The sequence below is a fragment of the Arvicola amphibius genome, chromosome 7, assembly GCF_903992535.2.
Source record: "Arvicola amphibius chromosome 7, mArvAmp1.2, whole genome shotgun sequence".
Taxonomy (NCBI): domain Eukaryota; kingdom Metazoa; phylum Chordata; class Mammalia; order Rodentia; family Cricetidae; genus Arvicola; species Arvicola amphibius.
This window is the reverse complement of record NC_052053.1, coordinates 22,340,050-22,364,398: the sequence shown is the minus strand read 5'-3', so window position 1 is coordinate 22,364,398 and position 24,349 is coordinate 22,340,050. Positions and strand designations below refer to the sequence as shown.

Genomic DNA, 24,349 nt, shown 5'->3' with positions numbered 1-24,349 from the left:
CCCTCTGAGGATTCAGCGTGGCAGGATGGAAGCTGCGGCAGGATGTGATTCTAGCCACAGTGCATTTCTTTTCTGAACTTGGCTCCAGCGTCAGCAGGCAAACTGCCAACCGTGCAAGAATCCAAGTACTAATTCTGCTTACGCCAGCTAAACAATGCGTCATCAAACAAGCCACCTTCTGACTATTTATGAGATGTTATGTCTACCTAGCAATGAGCCTGCAGTATTTAAACAGCCAAGAAGTCTCATTTAGCATAACCTACCCACCTCCGACATTTTATTTTCTACCCGGTTGGATGGATAATCTCAAGCACTCCCCAGATGAGGAGAGAGCTGCCCCTGAGATGCTGGCTAGCTTTCAAAGCTCTTCTCAGTGTGTGTACAAAAGGAACAAGTCCAGAGAAGCTGAACACTATTCAGATTCCTTATGGGTTCCAACGTGTGCTGGGGACTTGTTTTGGGGAAAGGCTGAGTTCACCGCGAGAGTGTGCTTCCAAATCCCAAACTCAGCCTGGACGCAGTTCAACCTCATTTATATGTCAAGCGCCTCCAAGCAGCTCTGGGTATTGGAATGAGTGCTGCAGACAAATGCTCCGAGAAACCACTCAATGACTCCAGCAGGTACAGGGCAGGGCACAGAAATAAGAAAAGTGCTCCTGCTCACAACCGACTTGCAACCTAGTCCTGAACCCAGATCAGCACATTTGGAAATGAAGTAGCATTAAGCACGGCTAGGAACACAGAGGATGGCTCGGTTGCAACACGATGTTCCCTGCAGCCATGCTTGCAATATGACGGGACTCATCTGTCTCTTGAACTCATTTGTCCCTCGGTACAACTTGGAAGAAACTATTCTCTATCAGCTGCAGTGTTGCCCAGGCTCCTAGGATCATCTCTATGTGGTCTGGAAATCACCGGGTTTTCCTTGAATGGGTGTGACCTGCAGTCTGTGAACCCACTTCAAAGGAAACAGTCTAATGATAACCACCAAGCCCTTTAGAGAACAAAGGAAACTGCTCGCCCAATCTGTGACTCTCTGCAAAGTCTCTCTCGGGTGGGAACTGGAAGGTTTTTTATCTGAGGCTGAATCAATTGGCCCTGGATGCATTTCCCTTTTCAGTCCCCCTGGCTGCTCCATGAAGAATGAACTAAGAAAAAAGCCACAAGTAGGTACAGATCAGTCCCAGGAGGGGACGAGAGCTTGGGTGAGTGGCGTGGGATCCTGAGCATGCAGAGGGCACGCAAGCTGGCACTGCGCTAAACTCACGGGGCAGGCTTCTACTACTCTGAGGCGAAAACATTCTCCTTTCTCTCCTTGCATCCAAGTGGTGCTGATGGAAAAAGAAACCTAACTCAGAGAACAAAGAACAAAAGGAAGCTCCTCCACTAGGCTGAGTTCCTCAGACAACTGTCCTTCCAGGACCTAGATTTTATGTTCCGAACGGGTGCCTATGGGCAGTTCACCTCCAAGTGTGGCTTCGGAAGTGATGTGCTGTCGGGATTTTAATATTACAAGATCAGGTGTGGCCTGTGGTACTGCACAGACATACAAATTAGGTCCTCCATGAAATGAAATGGAACTGGACACTGAATATTAAAGGGACAGTCTACTCATCCCCATCAGTCATCCAGTTAAAGATGGAACCTGGGAGCTCTGAAGGATAAATACCCAACACCAGTTACCCCTGTACAGCCTAAGGCTCGCTCCAGAGAATCCTGGATGGAATGAAACAAACTTCAAGGGACCTCAGTGCATTCTGGCTGCGTTCTATGTGACAAACCAAGGTACTACATGTAAGCTATTGCCATTCAGAGATGGGGTCTGAGCAACATTCTAGGTTACTCAGGTTCGATTCACATGATCTACTTCTGGATTAAAGTTTTTTTTTTTTTTTTGGCATATGAAATGAGCCAGACACACTCTGGGGACAAAGATGCCTTTGGCCAAATGGCACAGTTTCCTCCTCTTCTGGGTTCCTGCATGGTTGTTTATTACAGTTACCCTGGTTCGGGGTTAAGTTCAAGGAGCTTCTGGGTTGATTCCTCCTGATGCAGCTGACCTAGTGAGACTAGTGGGCAGGGAACTGAAGGAACACCTTGAAGGGACCCTAATGCAGGCTTCCACACAAGCAGGAGTAGATGGGCAAGGTGTGGGTACGCAGAAGCAGGCAATGATGCCAAAAGGACAGACTTGTTATCCAGAGCCAGGAGCAAGCCTGAGCGTACAGCAGGGTAGGCTATGACTAGGCTATGACAAAGCAGCAGGTGCTTCTCTCCTGTTCTAACAGCTCCAGTGTCTCTTTCAAAGCAAGGCAAAGGGGTTTCTGAATTCTGAGGCACTGCATGCTGGCAGGGAGCATGCTGGGGACCGACTGCAAACTGGAAGGTACTTTGGTCTTTCCCACGTGCTACTCGGTGCTATGACGTAATGAAATTCATTCAAAACTAACACACACTGGCTGTTGCTTGGTGCAGCTCAATCACTGCAAGGCATGAACAAAAAGAGATGAGAAAACAGCTTCTAGGAGCGTCCAGTATAGTGGGACCTGACACATGTAAACTCAATCAGTGTTCTCATGGCGATATGAATCCTTTGGGGTCCCCAGGCAGAATGCAACACAGCTGACTCAGAGCAGGCCCCCACAGGGAGAAGTCAGCCTTGGAGGGGAGGACCTCCATTTTAGTGGGAAGCGAAGAGATCAAGGTATAGGAGCCACGGGAGAGAACACGGGGAGACACGACAGAGTGCCATGTAGAAGGGGTTCTACTTGTGAGTCACTACTGGGGACACAGGCCAGAAGGTAGGAATGGAGGGACAGCATTGAGGAGAAAGTCACTACGATCTTTAGTGTCATTCTGGGAATCTTTGGTCTTTTCTTCAGTGGTGATGGCCGTGAAAGCACGGAGAAACAGCTCTTAGGGGATGTGCCCATGCCTGGGAAGGCTCATGAGGATGGTGGTGAGGTGGGTTAAAATATGATCGCAGGTCAAAGGAGCCAATTCTACCATACTTGGGGAGTCAGCTCTGTACCTGCAGCTGACCCTCCAGCGATTCCTGGCTGGTGCACATGTAAATCATATTTGCCAATACAAACAGGTAAGCGTCACAGAGGAGAGGGGAATTTGGGGGTCTGAAGAGTCTCTGTGTGCTGAAGTTACATACATGCTATATACAAGATGATCGATAAAACTTTAGGCAAACAACATACCAGAAACTCCTGGCGGGGTCTTAATGAATTTTCCATTAAAATGACCAATTACGGCTTCGCATTTTTCTGTTGATTCCATCCTAGTCATATAAAATAAGACATACATAAATAAGCTGTACATGCAGAGCACTAAGAGACCTGGTCTAACTCCTGCTGCAGGTTTAGGAAACAAAGGGAACCTAGCAAAAAACCATGGGTGTGCTAACAAAAAAGAGGGCTTCCTTTCTCATTAGCTGCTGCGCTGGCATTTCTACAGCAAAATAACTGATCCCAGAGTTATTATAATTACAAAAGACAGAATATTCTGAATCATGAAAAACAGTAAATTCTATGAAGAGTGTCTCAAAACAGTCATATGAAATTATGAGTTTCTGATGGTTGGAAATTTAAAATTTAACTTATAATAATTCATAATGTAAAGTAATTCATAATTTTATTAGTCATGACTTTGTGCTAAAAACAACAGTTCAGATTTTTTGTTTTAAAGATGGTTTTTCTTTTTATGAACTCTCACGCTAATGGCTCGTGTCAATCAGAGGCTGTACCTTATGTGCTTCTAACTTTCACTCACTCCGAGTTTAAAATTATATTAGTGAACTTATATTAGTGAACTTAATTATGTAGTTTATCATCTTGACTTTGGAGTGGGAATTAAAGGATGGAGCCTAATTTTACAGTTTATTTTACATCTACAGGTGACTAAATACAGCTGAGAAGTACTTCTGGGGACTTAATGACTCTGACTTGGAAATATCCTTCACCTTTCTCTCTTAGGTGGAAATATCCAATCACCTTCTCAAAACGTGTTATACTCAGGTTCACTCAGTCACACCTCAGTTTTAATTAGCAGTGATGGATCTTAAAAACCAGCAGAATTCTACCGGACGCTGGAGGGATGATGTCACTCTGTAGGGGTGACATCACTCTGTAGGGATGACGTCACTCTCAAGGGGTGATGTCAATCTGAAGGGGTGGTCTCACTCTGGCAGGGTGACATCACTCTGAAGAGGTGATGTCACTCTGAAGAGGTGATGTCACTCTGAAGAGGTGATGTCACTCTGTAGGGTGATCTGCATTCAGAAGGGCACCATGGAGGAATGACATGAGGCCAGAGCACCAAATGTCTTGCCTGTAGCCTTTTCATCAATGACGTAATCAGTATGCACTACTGACACCACTGAAAGGCTGTCTGGGTTTTATTCCAGACTGTTGCCCAATGGAGCAAGTGACTAAAAGCCAACAGAACCAAGTTGCAGCCCTGGCCTTTGTGACTTAGTGGCGAGGTGACAACAATAAGGTCCCTTAGAAATAAATGCTTTAACAAATAAATGTTTTGTTGACATCCTGAGTTTGTGGTACGATGTGAACGTTGTTTTTATTGTTAATTATGTCAGCATTCCCCTCCAAAATCAGTCCACAATTTAATGCTGATGTTATCTGTCATTGATCACTGCTAATAAATTATTAAATAATTCTCTATAAAATCAGCCTTTGTGTAGGGACTTTAAGATTATAAATCTGCCATGAATCAAAGCTCTATTTGTTTAATTCTCTAGAAACCATTTTAGCCATTAAAGGGTCCTTTCTAGGAAGAGGGAGACAAAGATTTTATAGCAGGGTAGGGGTGTCTAGGTGTCCACACCTAGAACAGTCATTAGAGAAACAAACCTGAAGAATTATAAACCGTTAGTAGCTTCTGAGTTGATGAGATGGTTAGGTCTTATACTCCCCTTTTCTTTTCTGAATGTTTGAAACAGTTCGCTTAAAAAAAAAAACCTTATTTAAACCTGCTTTATTATAAATCAGATTTCTGTCTGAGAAAAAGACACGGATTTATCTATGAGCCTCAGGAGGTTGTTCGTCTGTGGATGGCTACAAGCACCTTGAAGTAAGGAGTCGAGCCGTCAGGACCATGTGTCCAGGGCCACTGTTCTTGTGACAGTTCCAGCCACGAGCCATCGAGTACTTCAGAGTGCTCGGTTTGGGGAGCCCCCAACTTCCCAAGGCTTGGAAAATCTCATGTTGTAAAGTCACAAGCAACTCAAGTCCTCAGTACAACTGGCTCCCCAACCCTGGCTCAAGCGTTCTATCTCTGGTCATTTTTCACTTTCCAGAATGACTTAGCAGAGTCACAACTGTTCCTAAGGAGACATCAGCACGCTTACCTGGCAAAACCAACACCACGGCTGGTACCACTGGAATCACGCAGGACCCTTGTAGAAATCACTTGTCCGAAGGGCTTGAGCATGTTTTCAAGTTCTTGCTCGTCCATGGACAGCGGCAGGTTAGAAATGTACAGGTTGGTAGGATCTTGTTCCTGTTGCTGAGGCAGAACAGAAAGTCAGCCGTCACTTTCCGGCAGAGGGCGACACCATGCTTGCACGTTTTCATTCAGATCTGAGAGTCCTTTAAGCATTACACAGTGAGACCGTGGCGTGTCCAGAACACGGAAGCCACCTCGGACACTTGAAAATCATGTCTGACTCTTGTATAGCCTGCACACGCCAAACGTGGTCCCCGGTGTCATGTGCAGCAGATGTGGAAGTGGCACCACTGGTCTGCATTGAGTTGGGGAAGGTGTTCTCACAAAACATGTGTCAGCAGCATGCAGTGACTCCAAGACTAACCAACCACTGCTGTTTTCAGAAGTCCATGCCAAGCTCACTGCTGCTAATAATTAAGCTTGGAGATCTGTGGAGAAAGATTCTGGACCAACCCTATGGAATCCAGTACATGCTGGGTTTGACTTCTCCTCCACGTACCCATGGTAGAATCCATACCACTTTATTTCTTCCTTTCTTCTCTTTTTGATACACGCGTGTTCTCACTACATCACACCCCCTAGCCTCAGCTTCCTGAGTGCTGGGATTAGAGATGTCTGCCCCAGCATTACTTGGCTCCATTCTAGTCACCAGAAGGAAAAGGATAGCTCCTAACTTAAACAAGAAACTGTAAGCCATGGCAAATGATACGGCACTATGAGGAGGGCAGGTTGGGTCAGTCTTTGTTCCACAAAGGGTCCTCTAGCATCCACAGGCCAGCAGACTGCCCCTGCTGGGTACCGGATTACAAGTGTAGAACCTCAGGCCCATACTGCTCGAGTAGAACCAGGAGCTGCATTTTTAACAAGATGTGCAGCTAATTAACAAGCACACTGAATTTGAGAAGAGACTCGCATTGGATCATTTGCCTTCCGTTGTTAGTATGCAAAGAACTGGAACCAAAGACACGTGGCTGAACTGTGTGGTACCCAGGGAGTGCGATGCACACATATGAAGAGTACGCCATTCAAATCAGTAGGGAAAGCCTATCTGACAACGATAACATTTTCTGCCTAAGTCAAAGTTCACCTATACAACTGAGGTTGGTATAACCATCACTTTAAATTTTCCTTTGACATTCCCTGTTTCTAGTTTTGGAGATGAACACAGGGCTTTCTAGGCAAGTGTCCTACCAAAGAACTATATCCCCAGTCCTCCAATTTTATCTTTACATATTGATGCATATGAGCTGAGTTTTCTTTCAGAAATGCCATTGGCAAAGCCATTAATTGATGTCTTAGCCTTTGGCAACAGAATAATATCCTTATTATGACTTCCTCAATTTCTGAAGAACACAGTGTTCTAAAAATATGTACGAGGCATTGAATATGTTTGCATTTGTACAAAGTCTTTCTAATGTAACAGCATTAAATAAACCTGAAAGGAAATCTCTCCTTTTATATAATTTTCAGGTAATAACAAACACTAACCTTTTGTGCCCTGTCTGTCTTTTTAAGATTTAAAATCATCTAGATTTAACAGCTCACTGTTAAAGCTCTTGTCTGGCATGGGACCCTGGGCTTGACTTCCGGCCCCTCATACATAACCAAAGAGGTGGATGGATAAACTACTGTAGCAATTTAGTTTCCTACAGAATGACAGCTGTCCTGACATTCCCAAGAATTAAAGCTAAAAGAGACAGAAGTACGGAAATCAATACTGCCCTTAGAACTTCCCAGCCCAGGTGAGGAAGAAGGCAATACACAATCAGGCCAAAGGCAAAGAGCGCTGGCTATGAGCCCGGGATCCAGGTTCTAGGGTATGTTATGGGTGGGTCCAACAAAAAAATGAGGAATTTCACAGCGCACAACACCAAGCAAGTGAACAATCTCCTTCATGGGCCATCCATGGGCAAATCAAAGCAGCACCTATTTTTGCATTTTAGCCGAGATTAGAAGGGTTTAGTGTGATACCACTGGTTATCTGATACTGAACAAAACATCTATTGTCAGTCAGATAAAGCATTATCTTTGATGCTGAGAATGAGGCAAGTTATTTAACAGATATAGGGCAATAGTGCACAGGAAGTGTTTCAAAACACAAGGAAAGACAACAAAGTTGTCTTGAGGTGCTGAGGTGGGGTAAGAGGGGAAGCCTTATCTTTATTTTCGCCTCACTTGCTGCCCCCACCAAGGTCACCCAGTCAATCACACAGCTCCTCCAAGAGCCAGCTCATTTGGGGCCCAACCTCCCAAGTCTCTGAAGCTTCGCTCCTGTGGAGACCTACGCAAGCAGGGTCGCTGCTCCCTGAAAATGGTTTCACAGAAGAAGGGCTTTTCCGATGTATCCCATGAATCCCAGACTCTAACTACAAAGCAACTATGTCCTCAGCCGCACCTTCTCGAAGCTTACTGATCAATAGAGAGGAAAGAAAACGTGTGTGATAAAGGCTTGATATCATGGGGGGATGGATGGGGACTCTTTTAAAGATGAAAGGATAAGTCTGTTGAGAGAACACGGGGCATCTAGAGCAAGCTTAGTCAAGAGGCAGGCAGACAGACTGCGAGGTGGGACCTAAGGAGGCAGCCTTATTTTGTCAGCTACTGTGCCAGATTATTTTTCCCACTCTGTGAGCGCTAACATTGAAGAAAATGACCACACAGCCTTGTCCTAGCTACACAATTTCCTTGAAGCCCTGTGCTTTATCTTAGAGTTTGTGCTTATGAACCCAACATTAGTAGAGGCTGAGACAGGAGAATTCCTACAAGTTGAAGGCCAGCCTGGGCTTCAAATACTAGTTTATGTGAGACTCTTATCTCAGTATCTATCCACATCCAACGTGAGAGTTAAACTTTGCCTTCTACAACGATTTGACTTTGGAGAGAAACAGGTTCTAGAACTGGATACCATTACAGGAGTGATACTTAGGGAGACAAACTGCCATGTTTTAGGATGACTCCTTCCAGCAGGTGTGTTGGGAGAGGATGGACGAGGGCCTGTCTTCTGACAGCCACACTCTGCAAAACCAGAAGGTTTCAGAGGCACCTAAGTAGGGGAGGGGCACGATTATGATTCCTAAATCATGCTTAGGTTCAGAATGAAGCAGGAATTGGCTAATTTAAGGTCATAAAAATATGTTTTAGAAACAGGGAGAGAAAAAAGGGGGTAGGAGAGAGGGGCGGGGAGACGGAAGAAGAAAGGAACACAGAGAGGAAAAAAGTGATATCAGTAAATGAAAAATACAGAACTGAAATTCCCTCCAGCAACTGGGCTCTTGAGCTTCTTCTTAAAGGTCCTCTGCTTTGTTGTTCTTAGAATGAAATACTACTGATTATCACAGACATTTTGCAAAATTTCAGAAAAGATCAGGACTTTTATTTTCTTCTAGAAATCATGAAACAATTCAAAAATGAAAAATATCATAATTAAAAATATTCACTTGGAAATGATGTTTGGAAGAAAAAAAATAAGTTATGTCTGTGGCACTTTGAGGTTTTTTATTAAAAAAAATGTTCAGTGGGTTTTGAAGAACTGAAAAGCGGCAAATCTCTTTACTTAGGCAAGCATTTGTCTTGTAATCTGACAAATGAGGAAACATACTTATGTTCTACAGACATTGTTTATGAATGCATTCATGAGTTCAAGGATCTTTATGGTCAATAGTATTTCTGCACCAGTATCAGTTTAGATTAAAAATGGTTTTTAAAATTACCTCATAGGAGGAATATCATCATTCTAATTTAAAATCTCAATGAATTTTCACATTTCTATTCATTTACAAATACTTTCAGTAAGTATGTGTTCACTATTTTAGTTATTAAGTCATTTGCTTTTTGTGGTGATGAGACTCCATTTTAATATAACTAAAAACATGGTGTACATATTCATCTTCAGAACACTTGTCACTTTCAGGCTATGTGTCTGGGACATTTATAATATCTTTAAATATAATTGATAACCTTTTACAAGGTTTCCTTGGGAATTTTAGAAACATAATTTTCCTTTGAGAATGTGACTCAGGAATTTGAGGTGATAGACATTTCAGAATCGTCCAGGATGTACTACATCTTTTCTAGATTGTACACTAACAAAAATTGCGAACAGGCTGGGCAGTAGTGGCACAGGCCTTTAACCCCAGCATTCAGGAGGGAGAGGCAGGCGGATCTCTGTGAGTTTGAGGACAGCCTGGTCTACAAGAGCTAGTTCCAGAACAGGCTCCAAAGCTACAGAGAAACCCTGTCTAGAAAAACAACAACAACAACAACAACAACAAGAGCAAAAGATTGGGAATGGACATAAAACTTACAATGTTGGTTATATTTACTTTTCAAATTTTCAATCCACTTCTAAGATTAGAAAATATCCTTGTATTTTAAAAGTTAGAACTAGTGAACCTGTACCAGAGATAAAATTTAGTCTTTTTGTTTGATTTTACTTCTAAACAAAACAGGATTTGTTTGAGGTAATTTTATTAAATACCACAATGGGAGGATTAGCATGTCTAATAACTTGAATCATGAATGTTACTACTTGAACCTTAATCCCCAACTGCAAGATTCCATTAAAATATTTTAAATAAAGCATTAAAACCAAAAAACAAAACAAAACAAAAAAAATACATTTTAGACAAAGATGCTGTAACAACCTAAATGTGTTATATAAGAAATGCACACCCAAATACTTTAGAGATTTTTGAAATTGTGATTATAAAAATTTCAAAGACTTCACATTTAAGCAAGCTCACAGACTATTTTACACATTCAAGTCTTTTAAAAAGGGGACTTGAGTACTTTCTAATGTGTCTTAGTTGCTTCTGAAATAAATATTAATGAAAGCTATACATACTTTGTAGACTTTTAATTTAACTTCAAGGTGTAACAATAGGGGGGAAAACACCCAAATATTAAAATGTTTAAAAACCTGAATGGAGGTGTGTGTGTATCAGGGGTAATCAAGCACTCTGATAAAAGTAACATACAATGAACTAAATATATGTGAATATTTCCTAAGACTTAGAAAATACCCTGGGCATCTGAACTCAGGAACCTTTTGAATACTAGGCAGGTACTAATCTGCTGAGCCAAGTCCCAGGACTGCAGAGATTTCTGGTATTTGTTTCCCATAGCAACAACCTTGTCAGTTAAATTTCCTCATTTGGGATGACTACTACAGCTAGTATTACATATTCTTTCTTTCTGTGCGGTCGACCTGTACTGCAAACAGTACCCACAATGTTGCAGTTAATTTAAAACTCAAAACACGAAAGAATGGGATGAAACCCCAGGCTGGTTGCACCAGCCACACACACACAACCCCAATCAAATCCTCCAAATGCCCATGAAGTCTCATTACTTTATATATTCACAGGAAATGGGACATAAAGTATTTATAGTAATTGGTGGTGTTTTGAATGAAGATTAATTTAGTCTCTTTAAAAATCAGTCACAACCCTAACTGTTTCATTATGTCCGAATAATAAACTGCCATGTCTGAAAAAAGTCATCAAGGTAGCCAAGAACAGTGGGTGCAATGGGCCCCTTTATGTCCCCAGGTACAGATGGGATTCAGGAGCTTTTTGTACACATGGAAAAAGAAGTCCCACCCTGGCTGTGAGAGGGCTGAATGGCACTAATGCTTACTTGAGGAGAAAAGCCAGGCTTTGGAGGTCCCATGTGGTGCAAAGCACTCAGTCATCATCTGAAAGAAATTAACAGAACCCTCCCTGTGCTTGTGGAATGGTTCCTAAAATGCAAGAAAGGGACTTGGCAGGAGGAGCAGACATCTGTTTTTGTCTGTTTTCTCTTGTACTAAAGAGGTTCACCCACCAGCAGCTCGCCGCTGACGGGTGGGTGCCTGCAAACTACTCAGAGCATGGCGGGCCTCTGAGGAAGGAGAACTGGATTTCTGCTCACTTGCCTGCTGATGTGTCAAGAAAAGTGTGCAAGCTTGCCACCCCTGATGGTCTGCTGACCCCCCCCCCCAACCTCCAGCCAGCCTTAGGAGGGGACAAAGGCCTATTAGAGCCATTCTGTCTCAGGCGACAGCCTCAGAGTCAAGTCTTGCATCTCTTTAGTTAATTACCAGTTTTTCTTTTAATAGGATCTGACTGTTTTTTTTTTCCTTCTGGAGGTAGGGTCTCACATCTTAATAGCCTAGGCTAGACAGGAACTTGCTATGTAGCTCAGGCTGGCTTCAAACTCACAGCAATTCTCCTGCCTCAACTTCCCGTATGCTGGGACTGTAGGCATTAGCCACCACACATGGCTTAGCATCTGAATATTTACTTGAGAAGAAGATACACATTTGAAATATCTGCTATATTTCACATACATTGTCTTTCCAAAAGGTCCAAAGCCATTTCTGTTTGTTAAGTTTCAACAGGGTCCAGGAATTCCATGGACATAATTTCCAAGTATCCCTTTTCTGAATTCCCACTATCTATCCAACCTTGGAATAAAGGATTTTCTTTTAATTAGCTGGTACTTTTAATCAATAAATAAGCAAACACTTCATGCCTACCACATGGCAGGTACTGAGCGGGGCTGTGGAGCTTAGAGCATGAATGAGAAACAGCTATTCTAATGTTCTCGGGTTACAGTTCTGAAATTCAGTTTTAAGTATCTGTGGGCTCATCCCAAACCCCAGGCACCCAGTGTGTCAAGCGACATTAAAACTCTGCGTTCCTTCAACTGAGTGTCCCTGTATTGCTTCAGATTACACAAGAGGGAAAGACTTTAATATGTGGGTTTTTAACACAATGCAGCATCCAGATTCACCCACTGTAAGAAAGTAAACAGCGATTGGTCCCTTATAGCACAACCGCACAAACCAGACTTACAACGTCCTGCATAAAAACTCTGCCCCCGCAAGAAGTGTATCAGATAATCCTTGAGTTCATCAGCATAAGAGGATGAAGTTAAGACCAGATGCTCAAACCCACGATGCAATGGTAGAGAACACAGATCTGCTGGCATTTAAAACTACATTTATCTGTAGAACGACAACACAGCCAGCAACCCTGACCCTGCGCACTGGTCCTTCCCACAGATGACGGAGAATCATGTCCCCTGCATATGAAAGCTGTGAAGTTCTTCAATGGGGTTTGTTCTTAACTCTCCCGGAAGCTGGCATTCAGACTACATCCCTGATATGACCTGTAGAGTCAACCTATACCCAAGCCTGTTTTGAAACAATATACTTATGAGGATTTCTTACAAACAGCGCCTATCTAATATACTATCTTGCTTAATACTACAGGTTCTAGGATGGTATGCAGGGGTTACCCTAAAAAGGCCACTGCCTTTTTCAACAGGTTGATAAAACAGATTTCTTTCTAATTGAGTTTTGACAATGGGTGTTGGTGTTCCCAGGATCCACAGCGAGAAACCAGACCAAGAATCTGGCTAAGACTGGATTAGGATGAGTGGCTGATCGGCTAGCTCTTATCAGTCTGGAAGAGACACAGAGGCTGAGACTGACATTTACATGGAGAGAAAGGCAGCCATGTTCTGGGCCTCCACATGTGGTCTTTTAGCCTCTCATTAGCAGCCAAGCAACAGGGCTCTGAGCAGACCTGACAGAAAGCTTGATCTGGATCCTGCCGGCTCACAGGATACAATGGGTTGATGTATGACTCAAAAGCTGAACAATAGAAAAGGAGAGTGGGGATTGAAAGGGCCTACCAGAGTGGCTGGGAAGTAATTACTCTCTTACTGATGGTTGGCAAAGGTAGATGAGAATTAGGACTTACTAGAAGCTGGCTTAGTAATACAGAGAATAACCCCAGCACTCAGGAGGCAGAGGTGGAAGAATCATGGTCTCAAACTTCACCCCGGGCTATGTGGTAAGTCCCCTCTAAAAAAGCCAAAAGAAGTGGACCACACAGAGAAGTCTTGGAGTGAGTTAGATTCCGCGAGGAAGGCTGCCTAGGAGGGCAGGGAGAGAGAGTTCATCAGAGGAAGATGACAGTTAGCTTGGGGGATGGGTGATAGGTTGGGGGGAGAGCTCAGCAAAGCATCCAGGGCACTTTATGAGAAAGAACATCTGTCTGCTGCCTGTGAGAGAAAGTTAGTCAGATTACATCACTGTTAGGTCAAGAGACCTTCCTGTCCTCTGCTAGTGCTCCAACTCTGAAGGGTTAGAAAACACAGCCAGGGAGCGGAGAGAGACTGGATAAGAACACACTGCCAGGAGCAGACCTGACTCACAGGAAGGGAAACTTCACCACTGTTACGTGATACTCAGAATTTCTGTGAAACAGGACTGTGGATTAAAATGATAGGCACTGCACATCGTACATTAATAATCTCTTCTTCAAGTGTTTAGCTTCAAAATGTTAATCCAATGTTAAAATATTTTGCATTATTTTAGTAAGAAAAAATTATAATACACGACATGCCAGTCACAACCCCAACCAATCTTCTAAAATGTAATTAGATTTAGCTACAATGTAACGAGGCCCATTCATCACATGCCATTCTACATGGGCATATAATAAATGATCGCTGGGATGGGAACCTTCAGAATGGCGCTTCCAGATCACCTAACAGTCAATACTGTTGCCAGCATATAATTGCAAAGCAGTCTGTGATAGCCCCTCGGAACCAGCAACAGCCAAGACTCACATATTTTGTAGGGCTCTGGGCAGTCTGTGGGACCGCTACACATGACCCCACATTCTACATGCTGTATCTGAAACATAGTGGCGCTCTCCCCGCAACAGCCTCTCTTTTAAGCATCACACTGAATGAAGCTGGACAACATGAATACAGACAGGGATAGATGTAGACGTACTCAAAGGGATGCTATATTTTACGGTATTTAGGTGTGAAAACTCAAGAGAAGGGACTAGCTGCAGAAGCCACTAGACCTCTCTTGGATATTATCGGAGAAGGGCAGAGCTTCGCACAGTGGCTCAGGATGCACAGTGTGAAGGACAGAACTGTGGTTTTCTGGGTAAGTCCTGCTTATCCCATGTCCAGTCACACACCGATTACATGGACAGAGCAAATGTGCTACAAATCAGAACGCAAAGCAGGCGCCCTGTGTTCACAATGTGCTGACAGTCTCAGAGTTGTTCAACGCCAACACTGGACACGGCTCACATCACGGGCAATCATCTGAAAACTGGGATGCTTCCAGTTTATGGTTTCTGTTTGCCTTAACTTCTACTCTGGAGGTGAAGAACACCCAAAGGCCAACTCGGTGCCAAGCTGTGAGGATTATAGGGAAGGATTACTTTAGGAAAGGAATCCTTTTTATGAATTCCTGAGATCTTTATCTGGGCCGATTCTTATAGTCAAAGTATTTCTATGCTGGCAGCTGTAGGGCTGCGGGCAGTTAACTTATCTCTCAGGTCTTCTCAGGTGATACACATCTTCCTCATAGTCCTTGAGTCTGCGTCAGCCTTCTTTCCTGGCCATGTGAACATTCCTCAGGGAGGGATCGTGTGTGGTACTATTCAGAAGCAGCCAAGGACCGTACGCAGTTATTTCCCTCTACACCTCATAAAGCCCGGTAATAGAAAACTACTGCTCTTTTGAAAACAAGATTGGAAATAACAAACTGTCAAATTTTAGGCTTGAAAATATCTGACACAGAAACTGATGCAGGAAAAGAAAACCATGATTATCTTCATAGCTGTACTACAGGTTCTACGTTTTAAGGGTATCATTCAAGCTTACAGTTTGCTCTATAAAAACCAGGACATATATATTGGCTTAGTTACTGCGACTCTGAGATGTGCTTAATGTGAAATAGAATTTCTGTTATAGAACACACCACCTAAGAGATGCAGGATGCTTTAAGGGTTGCCTCTGATTCTTACTTATTTTTTAGTCAAAATATGCTTAGTTGAAAGCTACATGTGGTCGCTCATATCCATAATCCCAGTAGTCAGGAGGTGGAGGTAAAGAATCAGAAGTTCAAGGTCATCCTCAGCTACACAGGAAGTACCAGGTGGGATATGTGAGCTCCGGACTTGAAGACAAAGAAAAGGCTCATTGAAAGCAAGCTGGAGAACAACCTGAAGTCTCTCAGCTTTAGGATTGTAACGGCTCTGAGTGGGTGATTTTGTTCATGCTAAACTAATCTCCCCAAGTGCAACACATCATCTAAGGCTTTAAACGTTTTATACATTTGGATGTGTTTGTTCACGTGTGTGACAATATGCTTATTGATACTGGAGAAGTTGGAAAAGTTAGTTCTCCCTTTTTACTATACTGGTTCCAGGGACTGAACCCCAGTTATAAGGTGTGGCAACGAGTGTGTTTATCAGCTGGCCATCTCCAGCAGCATCCTGACTTTGACAGTGAATCTGATCTGAAAGTCACAGCCTAGTCAGCCACGCCATTCACATTTCTAAAGGATGGCCTTCCTGGATTCTAGCTTTTTAACTTTCCAAGAAAACTAGCGAAGAGAACACAATTCCGGGAAAAAGCATTATGTCTTACAGTAATTAAAACCCAGGCATACTGTGGTAGAATGCTTATGAAGCAGGAAACATATGGTCTCCGTTTTATAGCCCTTGAACACTTAGGCATACTCCTCACTTGGAGGAACGTTCCAACAATATTCCTCAGCTAGAATGCTTAAAGTTCACCAGAAATAAGTCTCGAATAAAGTCCATATAAAACTACCGAAGGATAGGTTCATATTACATAAATAATCAGGATGCAAAAATCATGTCTATTAGAGAGTAAAACAGCATCTACGGCGTATATTTACCTCCAACCTCCCATCTGTATAAACCCAGGTGTGAGTTAGTTTCATATACCTTCAAATTTACTGTACGCTAGGCACAATTACCTTTCGGATCTTTAACTGTGTGCGCCTGTGTGTGGAGGCCGGGGGTTTGCATGAGACGACTTTCTCAATAGCTCTCCACCTTAGTTTTTGCCAGGGTCTCTCACTGAACCTGCAGTTCCCCAATTCAGCTAGACTGGCAGGATAGCAAGTCTGCCACATCCTCCTATTCCCTGTCCAGCACAGAGATTCCTGAAGTAGTCCACTGAGCCTGGCTCTTACATGCCTGCCAGGGATCTGAACTCAAGCCCTTATGTTTGCATGACAATCACTTTACCAACCAGCCATCTTCCAGTTCCATCCCCCAATTACCTTATTAGATACATCTTCTGGTTACCATACAAAGGAATGGGCTTCACTGTGACATTTCTATACGTACATATTATGATATTTTGTTCTCATTAACTCGTCCATTCCTTCTCTCTTTTTGCTAATCTCCCACCTTTCCCCCAAATACTTCTCATTCTGCCTTTGAGACATATATACCCATTACTTTCTCTTTGGGGTATGTCTAAAACGAATTAGTTCTTTGTGCAAAGAATTGTTAAGCTCTATTTTCAGAAAACTATAGATTTTTAAGCCTTCTGGAATTCTAATTATCTAAGGAAGTTGGGTGCTATTTCTGGGTTTACTTCTGGGGTTACATACTTTACTATGTGAAGTATACACATCTGCCCACCCTCCTTTAGAATATGAGGAAGAAAGTCTCTGGATAAGTGCTATTGCTGAGGATGCCTGGGTGCGTGGCAGTGTTCGGAGGGACAAAGGAGAGGCCACCTTGGGGAACACAGGCTTTCACTCACCTTTGCCATCTGAGCTTGGACTCCACTAGCCTTCAGGGCAGAGACAGCTTTCTGTGCTGCTGCAGGACTGTCGAAGTCAACAAAACCATAACCTGAAATGCAAAAGATACTCTTCTTAAGCCATTACTGTTTGATTATATAAAGTGTTAAAAACAAACAAAAGGACTTCATTCTGGTTCTGATATGGGCAGTAGAAGTAGGCGTGTCTATGGTCAGTGGCTTCCTCAGTCCTTCAGAGCATCCCTTAAAGTGTGTGTGGGGGTGGGGAGTGGGGACTTGAGCTTTGCCTTCTTAAAGATCTTCTAAGGTGTCCTAGAGTTGAGCTGGAAAACACCTGACATTTAAGCAGCTAATCAAGGTAAAAATAAATAAATAAAGGGAGGAAAGGAAGAAGGGGGGAAGGAGGGAGGGGCATTGGGATTGCTGTGAGAGACAACTTCAAAAAAAAGCTTTTAAAGGATATGTATATATGTAAAAACAGAGTTAACTAACTGAGCGCAAAAGTGACAGAAGCAAAAATTATGTATTCTACAGACTATCCCTTAGTTTTCTAAGTTAAAGCAAGTATGAAAATTTGATACTAAAAGATGATCTAAAGTTTACTACCTAGTTAAAAGTGCTCATTTACCTAAAGTAACATTAGCTCCCTTCAAAACAAAGGAGAGGATGAAAATGCCTCCAGCTCCCCGAAACAGAGACCTCCGCCTTCACCGTGTAAATACTGAAGACAGTATGCAATCCAGCCGAACGCCCCTAGGAAGGCCGGTCTTCGGGGCGCATTCACCTGTGGTTGCACACTGTCAATGAGCTCATCATCTGTGGTTCGGGGCACAGTAAACCGAGACAGGAAACTAGGGGGTTGGGAGCTGAGGTGGGGAGCACTGAAAGTAAGCACACAGATGGCACCAGCAGTGCAGACTAGCGGGAAGAACTGTCGCAGCGGCGCCAAGAGCCCACGACCCTCGCAGATCCATCAGAAATCACTGCATGGAAGCCACCACGGCTGTTGCGTCCTCGTCATACACTGAGGAATGGGTCAGCATCTTTAGTGCAATTTTAAAGACTAGCCAGGAGCCCAGCCAAATACCACCTTTTCTCTGAACTCGTCACATGAAATCTGATTTTTATATAGGCATATACCTCTATTACACTTGTGTACATACGTGTCTATACATTGGCACACATGTATTTATTAAAAATTTTAAAATTTTTGCTTGAGGCGAGGTCTTGCTATGTAGCACAGGCTACCTGGGACATGCGCTTCTCCTCAGCCTCATGAATACACGCACTGCCACACCTGGCTCTAAAATTAATCTTAGTAAGTATTATTTGAAAAAGCACAGCACTTTAGTAGGCTGGGAAGCAGAGGAGCCAGTCCTACTGCCGATATTGAGAATTGATGAAGAAACAGTAATTTTGAGAGCACTGTACCGGGTCACAGTGACAAAGTGTACAACAGTGAAGGCAAACAGAAACAACCACCATGCTACAGCACCAGCCTCAACCCCTGACTGTTTGCAAAGGAAGTTGAGCGGAACGAGCCATGGGTTACAGAAGCGGACATTTCAGGAGATGTGGACGTGGAAGCTGCTTCTTTATAGTACTCAGAACTGGACTGAGAGAGGCTGGATTGGAGTTAGCCAGCACAGGAACAGTCAAGCTGGGAAGAAAAAGGAGGCAGCTGATGCCAGCTAAAGCAGACAGTGCTCCTTAACTGCCAGGGTAGGAGACAGGTTGGACAAACTTGGGGCTTATGCTAACAGGCATCACGCTTAGATTCTCAGGCAAGCTCTGCCTTGCTCTTTCTCATACAACTTCACAATCTTTAGAGAGTATAAACAAACAAAAGACACTCCTTTTTTTTTTTTTTTTACCAATTCTGCCGTCACCAACACATTACACTAAGCAGAGCATCTCTGCTATGATGCTACCTATAGTACTTGAAGTTACAATCTGCTCACGTAACAGGACCGTTCTTTGTTTTTATTGTCTTAATAAGAGAAGTACACACTTGTTGCACTCAGCCATTGTAAGCACGCGTTTCTGGCCTTGGTTGAATCCTATTCTAGGAATTCATAACCACTTACTGAAGATAAACAAGACAGGAAACCACGCAACCGTGTGCTGTCCATTTATCTGTGCTATATTTTCAAGTAAATGTGAGGTCTATAAACTTTTAGGTAGGGTCTATGGAATTAATTAGAGCTCGTTGTATAAACAGGGATGCAGCTGCCTTTGACGGTGGAAAGTAACTTGTAGGCTTGCTCACTGATGATGCTGGGGGACTAACCTAGCATCAGGTCCCGGGAACGCTTACTGAAGTCTACCCTCACCGTCAGATGGCTGAACAGGGGCAGAGTTGTGCTGTGCACGTCTGCTTTGGTTTCTACCAAACCCAGGTTTGTTTTGTGATAAAGAAAAAATAACTTTTTCTGTCCTCACTTTATCAGCCTGATTTATCCTCACCCATGTTTTTCTTATGTGTTAATGTAATCCATGCTCTCATCTAAAAGCAGTTTCCGAGTCAAGCCTTTGTGGGCTTTTCTGTCCTAACTTGCCTTTGACATTACTGGTAAACGCTTAAAAGCCTTCTGTTTGCTAAATTTTTGACAGAAATTGAAATATAAAATAAAAACAATCTTCAACCAATAATGTGCCTTATTTTAGAGTTACCATTTTCTTCAACTTAATTTTGGCCAAAATAGAGGGCCCCAAATAAGTCTGTGAAAAAGTCTCGTGACCTTCTAAGATCTCTTGGTGTCATGTGTATAATAGTTAAATTGTATTTAATATAGTGTTTCTCGATTATGTAATTCTCTATGTGTCTCTTCTGTATTTATTCATCTATAGCTACTCAGACTATCATATGTGAAAAACTATACACACACCTATCTCTCTCTCTCTCTCTCTCTCTCTCTCTCTCTCTCTCTCTCTCTCTCTCTCTCTCTCTCTCTCTCTCCATCCATCAATCCATCCCAACCACAGCAAGTTACTGTAGGTGGCACATTGTCCAGCTCTATTATGAACCAAACTGTTTCTTCTCCTGTGTCTCAACATTACTTCCCTATCCTGCAAACTCACTCTGGCCTACATAACTTTATAAACCCACTCTGGATCACCTCCCCGCCCCCCATACTCCATCCCCTACACAGCTGCTGATGCACAGTCCCAGAGGCTAGTGAGAAGGGAATCTTCTTGGGAAGAATAATCTTGGGAAGGGCCATGCCTAACCCAACAGGGTAGTGTCTTCCAAGACCCGCTTGCTGGGAAGGGATCCAGGAGACTCTCTGGATTGACCACCAGTACTGAATCACCTTTCCTTTTGTTTGGAAGCCTCGTGAATCTCTCCACTTTGTCTGTGGCCACTTTCCAACCATGCAGTTTTGTGTTCTGTAGTGTAAGATTGCCTGTTCATGTCCTTGCCCAGACCACACTGAACACAGGGTAGAATTCTGGGTTCTAGGACGAGGCAGCCACTGGAGAAGAGCACAGAGCAGTACCTGCCAGTCTGGCACTGGAGAGTTCTCCTGGGAGGAGGGGCTCTCCCCAACTCCACATCACAGCTTTGCCTTTCAGCATTAGGAACTGCCACATCAGATTCCTCTGGAGTGAGGAAGAAAGGGAGGGAAGAAGGGTAGACTAAAACCATTTATCCACTGTGATTTCTCTCCCGGTTTGAAGTTCACTTTTGAGATCAGCTTCTTTCTTTGTGTTTGGCAAGAGCCTACTTTTCTTCATAAAACCAAAAGACGTGCGTGTGTGCGTGCATGTGGTGTGTGCGTGCATGTGGTGTGTGTGTGTGTGTGTGTGTGTGTGTGTGTGTGTGACTGATCTCCCAAATTATTTATTGATGCTAAATAAGACTAATCTTGGCAACTAAGTGCATGCATTTCCGCATGCATTTGCCTCTCTCCGGCTTAATTCATTTTAAATATTCATTGGGTACCACTCTACATAAAGCACACTCTATTCACTGTCCTAAGGCAAAACTGCCTTAATATGCCATGTTGATTAAACACGGGCTTAGATATTTGCCACAATAGCTCCTTTAAATCTAGGCACTTTGAAGAGGGGTGACTACAATGGACCACTTCAAGTCTAGATTAAAGGAAAGGACTGGCTTACAAGGGGAGGCCTCACTTACGTTCTCTGCCTTTTTCATGGCTAAGCCAAGGCCCCATCACCAAACACTACTTGAGAAACTGGGGTCTAATTAATGAGGGGATTTGCCTTCTCTGCCTATTCCTGTCAACCCTCCTTCAGTTCCTGGAGTCAGTAGTTAGAGTCAAAGTCAGCTGACTCCATTCTTCCATGTTCCTAGAAATCACATGCCTATTGTTAAGATGCTGGATCATTAAAAGTCAGATGTGCAGAGCATCTGCGCCGCCCTGCTTCTGGACGCTTTCACACGCAGCTCGAGGAGCTGGATGAGCTCATCCTAATTGCATGGAAAACTGAAGGTCAGTGCATCAAATTAATGCAGCAGCATATTTCAAAGGGGCGCGTGACCTCCCCTCCCTGGTACAATTTGGTCAGTGAAAATGGTTCTCTCCTCCCTGCCGCCAATACTGTCAACAGGCATTCAGCGGAGAACAATCGGGAGTATTGAAACATGTAATTAAGTACTGCTTAAAACTACTCTATTCTAATTAATAGAGCCAATTTACACAATATGTAATCTTTTCAGTTCTTTGGTACAGTCCAATGGTCTCCAGTAAGCAGCTCTAATCTCCCCGGGCTCAGGAAAGAAAAGCTATTCTCTAGCCCGACTCCCCCCTTTAGAGGAAGGGGCTAAATGCCAACTTGTATTTTACATGTTAACTCTACTGGCGCCAAAGCCAGGATTCTGGCAAACTGCTAGTTGTGGGGTTTTCCAGCCAAAACTCAACTAGGGACAAAACAAACGTAAGCAATATGCTGATATTGTGCAAGACAGAAACCGGGTGACATATGAGGCCTGTTTTTCTTTTTAACACCATGAGGTTAGTTGTGAAACTTAAGATTATTCCTTCATCTTTCTGAGGCTATGGCCCAGGAAATGACTGCCCACAGAAACATACCTTTGCACTTGTTGGTTGTCTTATCCAAAATTGCCTTCGTGGAGACGATTTTTCCATATCTAAAACAAAAGGGAACGAGAAGAAGTCATAAGGAACTCTTATTCACGTCCAAGTCCAAAGAACACACATATTTTTTTTCAAACATCTGCAAACTTTAAAGTACAAAATGTTCTTTACTAAGGGGCACGCAATGAGAATTCTGAACTTTAAACTAAAAAATGGAATGGCCAGGATCTGCCTTTGAAGCTCTGTATTAAGTCTGATGTCTAGCTTTGAAGAACAGGTACTCTCCCGACAATCTTTAGGGGAAAAAAAAATAACTGTACACTCTATACAATTTTTCCCTCCTTCTGGTAACATTATGTCTGTGGTCAACTACAAAGCCAAATACAAGGCCACAGATCTATTAAAGTTCGACGACCCACATAGCTTTTTATGAAATACAGACAGCATAAAAAGCTGTTGTATTTTTCTATTCATTCTGGCTCAGTGAACAGCGCTGTGTGGTCACAGGCTGGGAGACAGTTGTATATATATTATGCTTAACAAACTTAAAAGATAAGGGAAGATAGGGAAGATAGGTTTTTTTTTTTATTTCTTTTGCCAAAGACTTGTTACTAAGATCACTTTTGAACTTAGTAATAACTAGGGTATTACTAGCACGGTGAGAGTTAGCATATGTGTGTGTGTGCGTGTGTGTGTCTGTGTGTCTGTGTGTGTGTGTGTGTGTGTGTGTGTGTGTAAGGTTGAGATTATGAAACTGAACAGGGGTTAATGATTGTGCGCATAAGAAATGTGGTTAAATTCGTTAAGGTGTCACAGAAATTGGGGAGAGGAAATGCAGTGACATTTCATGTGTAGTTTAATAAAGCAGGGAAAAAGGCAGACTGCTCTGATTTAGTTAAGTATAATTCATACACACATGTGGATATTAACCCCATTCCCTCCTGGCGTGAACCCTGAAGAGGAGCTGCTACCCATGCTTGTTTTCTAATGACTCAGGGAAAAGTTTGAAAAATAGTATTTGCATTTTTTTTTAAATCACAGCAAACAAGAGGAATAGGCAGGATATATTTCATGAATCTGGGGCCCAAATTTCCTCACATCTACATAGTTAAGTTCCAAACTTCCACTGTCCTGATGGTTAATTTACAAGATTTTAAACATGTTCTCTTATGCCTTTCCTGACTGACTTTTGAGAATTGAAAGACAGAATGAGTTTTAGTGCTGGGGATATAGCTGGGTGGCTGAGCACTTGTCTAGCCTGTCACAAATGCACTGGGGAGGGAAAGAAAAAGAACCTCAAGTATCTTAAGTGTGTAGGGCGATCTAAGAAATCTACATCCCGTTTTACACCACTCTGAATATAATATAATATACTTATACATTAAAAGCAGCTAAAATACATTTGTCTGGAAGGAACAAACAGCATGAGTCACCTCTCCTGTCCATTTAACTCTCTTCCTTCCACTCTGTCTAATCACGCAGTCAAATGAGTTCTAACTAGGCATGAAAGGAAAGATAATTTAAGGTTCCAGTGATAACTACATCTAAGCGGCATAATGAAGCACAAACACCTTGAATTCCCCGAAGAGGCACTGAGCATTTATAATAACATCAACTCGGATCACCACGTTTACAAAAAATAGATATAAAGAAGCACAAAGGCCAACACCAAACAAGGACATGAAGATGGCTGTTTAGCAGCTCCTCAACGTCCAAGGTCACAGGCTCCGTGGCTCCTAGCATTTTCCCCTCTGTAGTCTTCAGTGAAAGCATTTCTTAGATTTTGTCACCCACTCATTTCTAAAAGCAGGGAAGAGTTGGTATGACTCCAGCTTAAGAGTAAGAGGACTGAAAGTCACTTAAGTTACGATACTGTGCCTGAGGTCTCAGAGAGAGGGCTTTTTGTCAGCCAAACAGTAGGACATTTAGGAGAAGGAAGGTCAGGAGTTGGCACCATCTCCTCTGCTGCTGCTCTGAACACTTCATGAGGGCAAGGACACAGAGACGTAGGACGATGTGAAGAGGCCACTCAGGCCACACCACATCCCTGCCCCACGGAACTCTTTCTTCTCTAGCGTTCCTGACACAGGCACTCGCTCTCACGCCTACATTGTGGGCACTTCTCTTCACCGCGGGAACTGGCCTCACAGGGGTGGCTCTCATTCCATCTCAGTGGCCCAGTGGAGCTTCCTTGTCCATTCCCCTTC

General features: G+C 43.1%; 1 protein-coding gene across 9 annotated transcripts in view; it reads right to left on the bottom strand.

Annotated features, from left to right (window-relative positions):
• The window catches only part of Rbms1 (RNA binding motif single stranded interacting protein 1), a 212,816-nt gene that overhangs the window by 15,411 nt on the left and 173,056 nt on the right, over positions 1–24,349 (bottom strand). For all 9 annotated transcript variants that reach the window (XM_038336649.1, XM_038336648.1, XM_038336651.1 and 6 more), the window contains exons 3-6: positions 22,137–22,195; positions 17,077–17,168; positions 5,375–5,532; positions 3,210–3,289 (exon numbers count right to left, since the gene is read on the bottom strand). In XM_038336649.1, the coding sequence (XP_038192577.1) occupies positions 3,210–3,289; positions 5,375–5,532; positions 17,077–17,168; positions 22,137–22,195 (389 nt within the window). The remainder of the gene's footprint in view (positions 1–3,209; positions 3,290–5,374; positions 5,533–17,076; positions 17,169–22,136; positions 22,196–24,349) is intronic.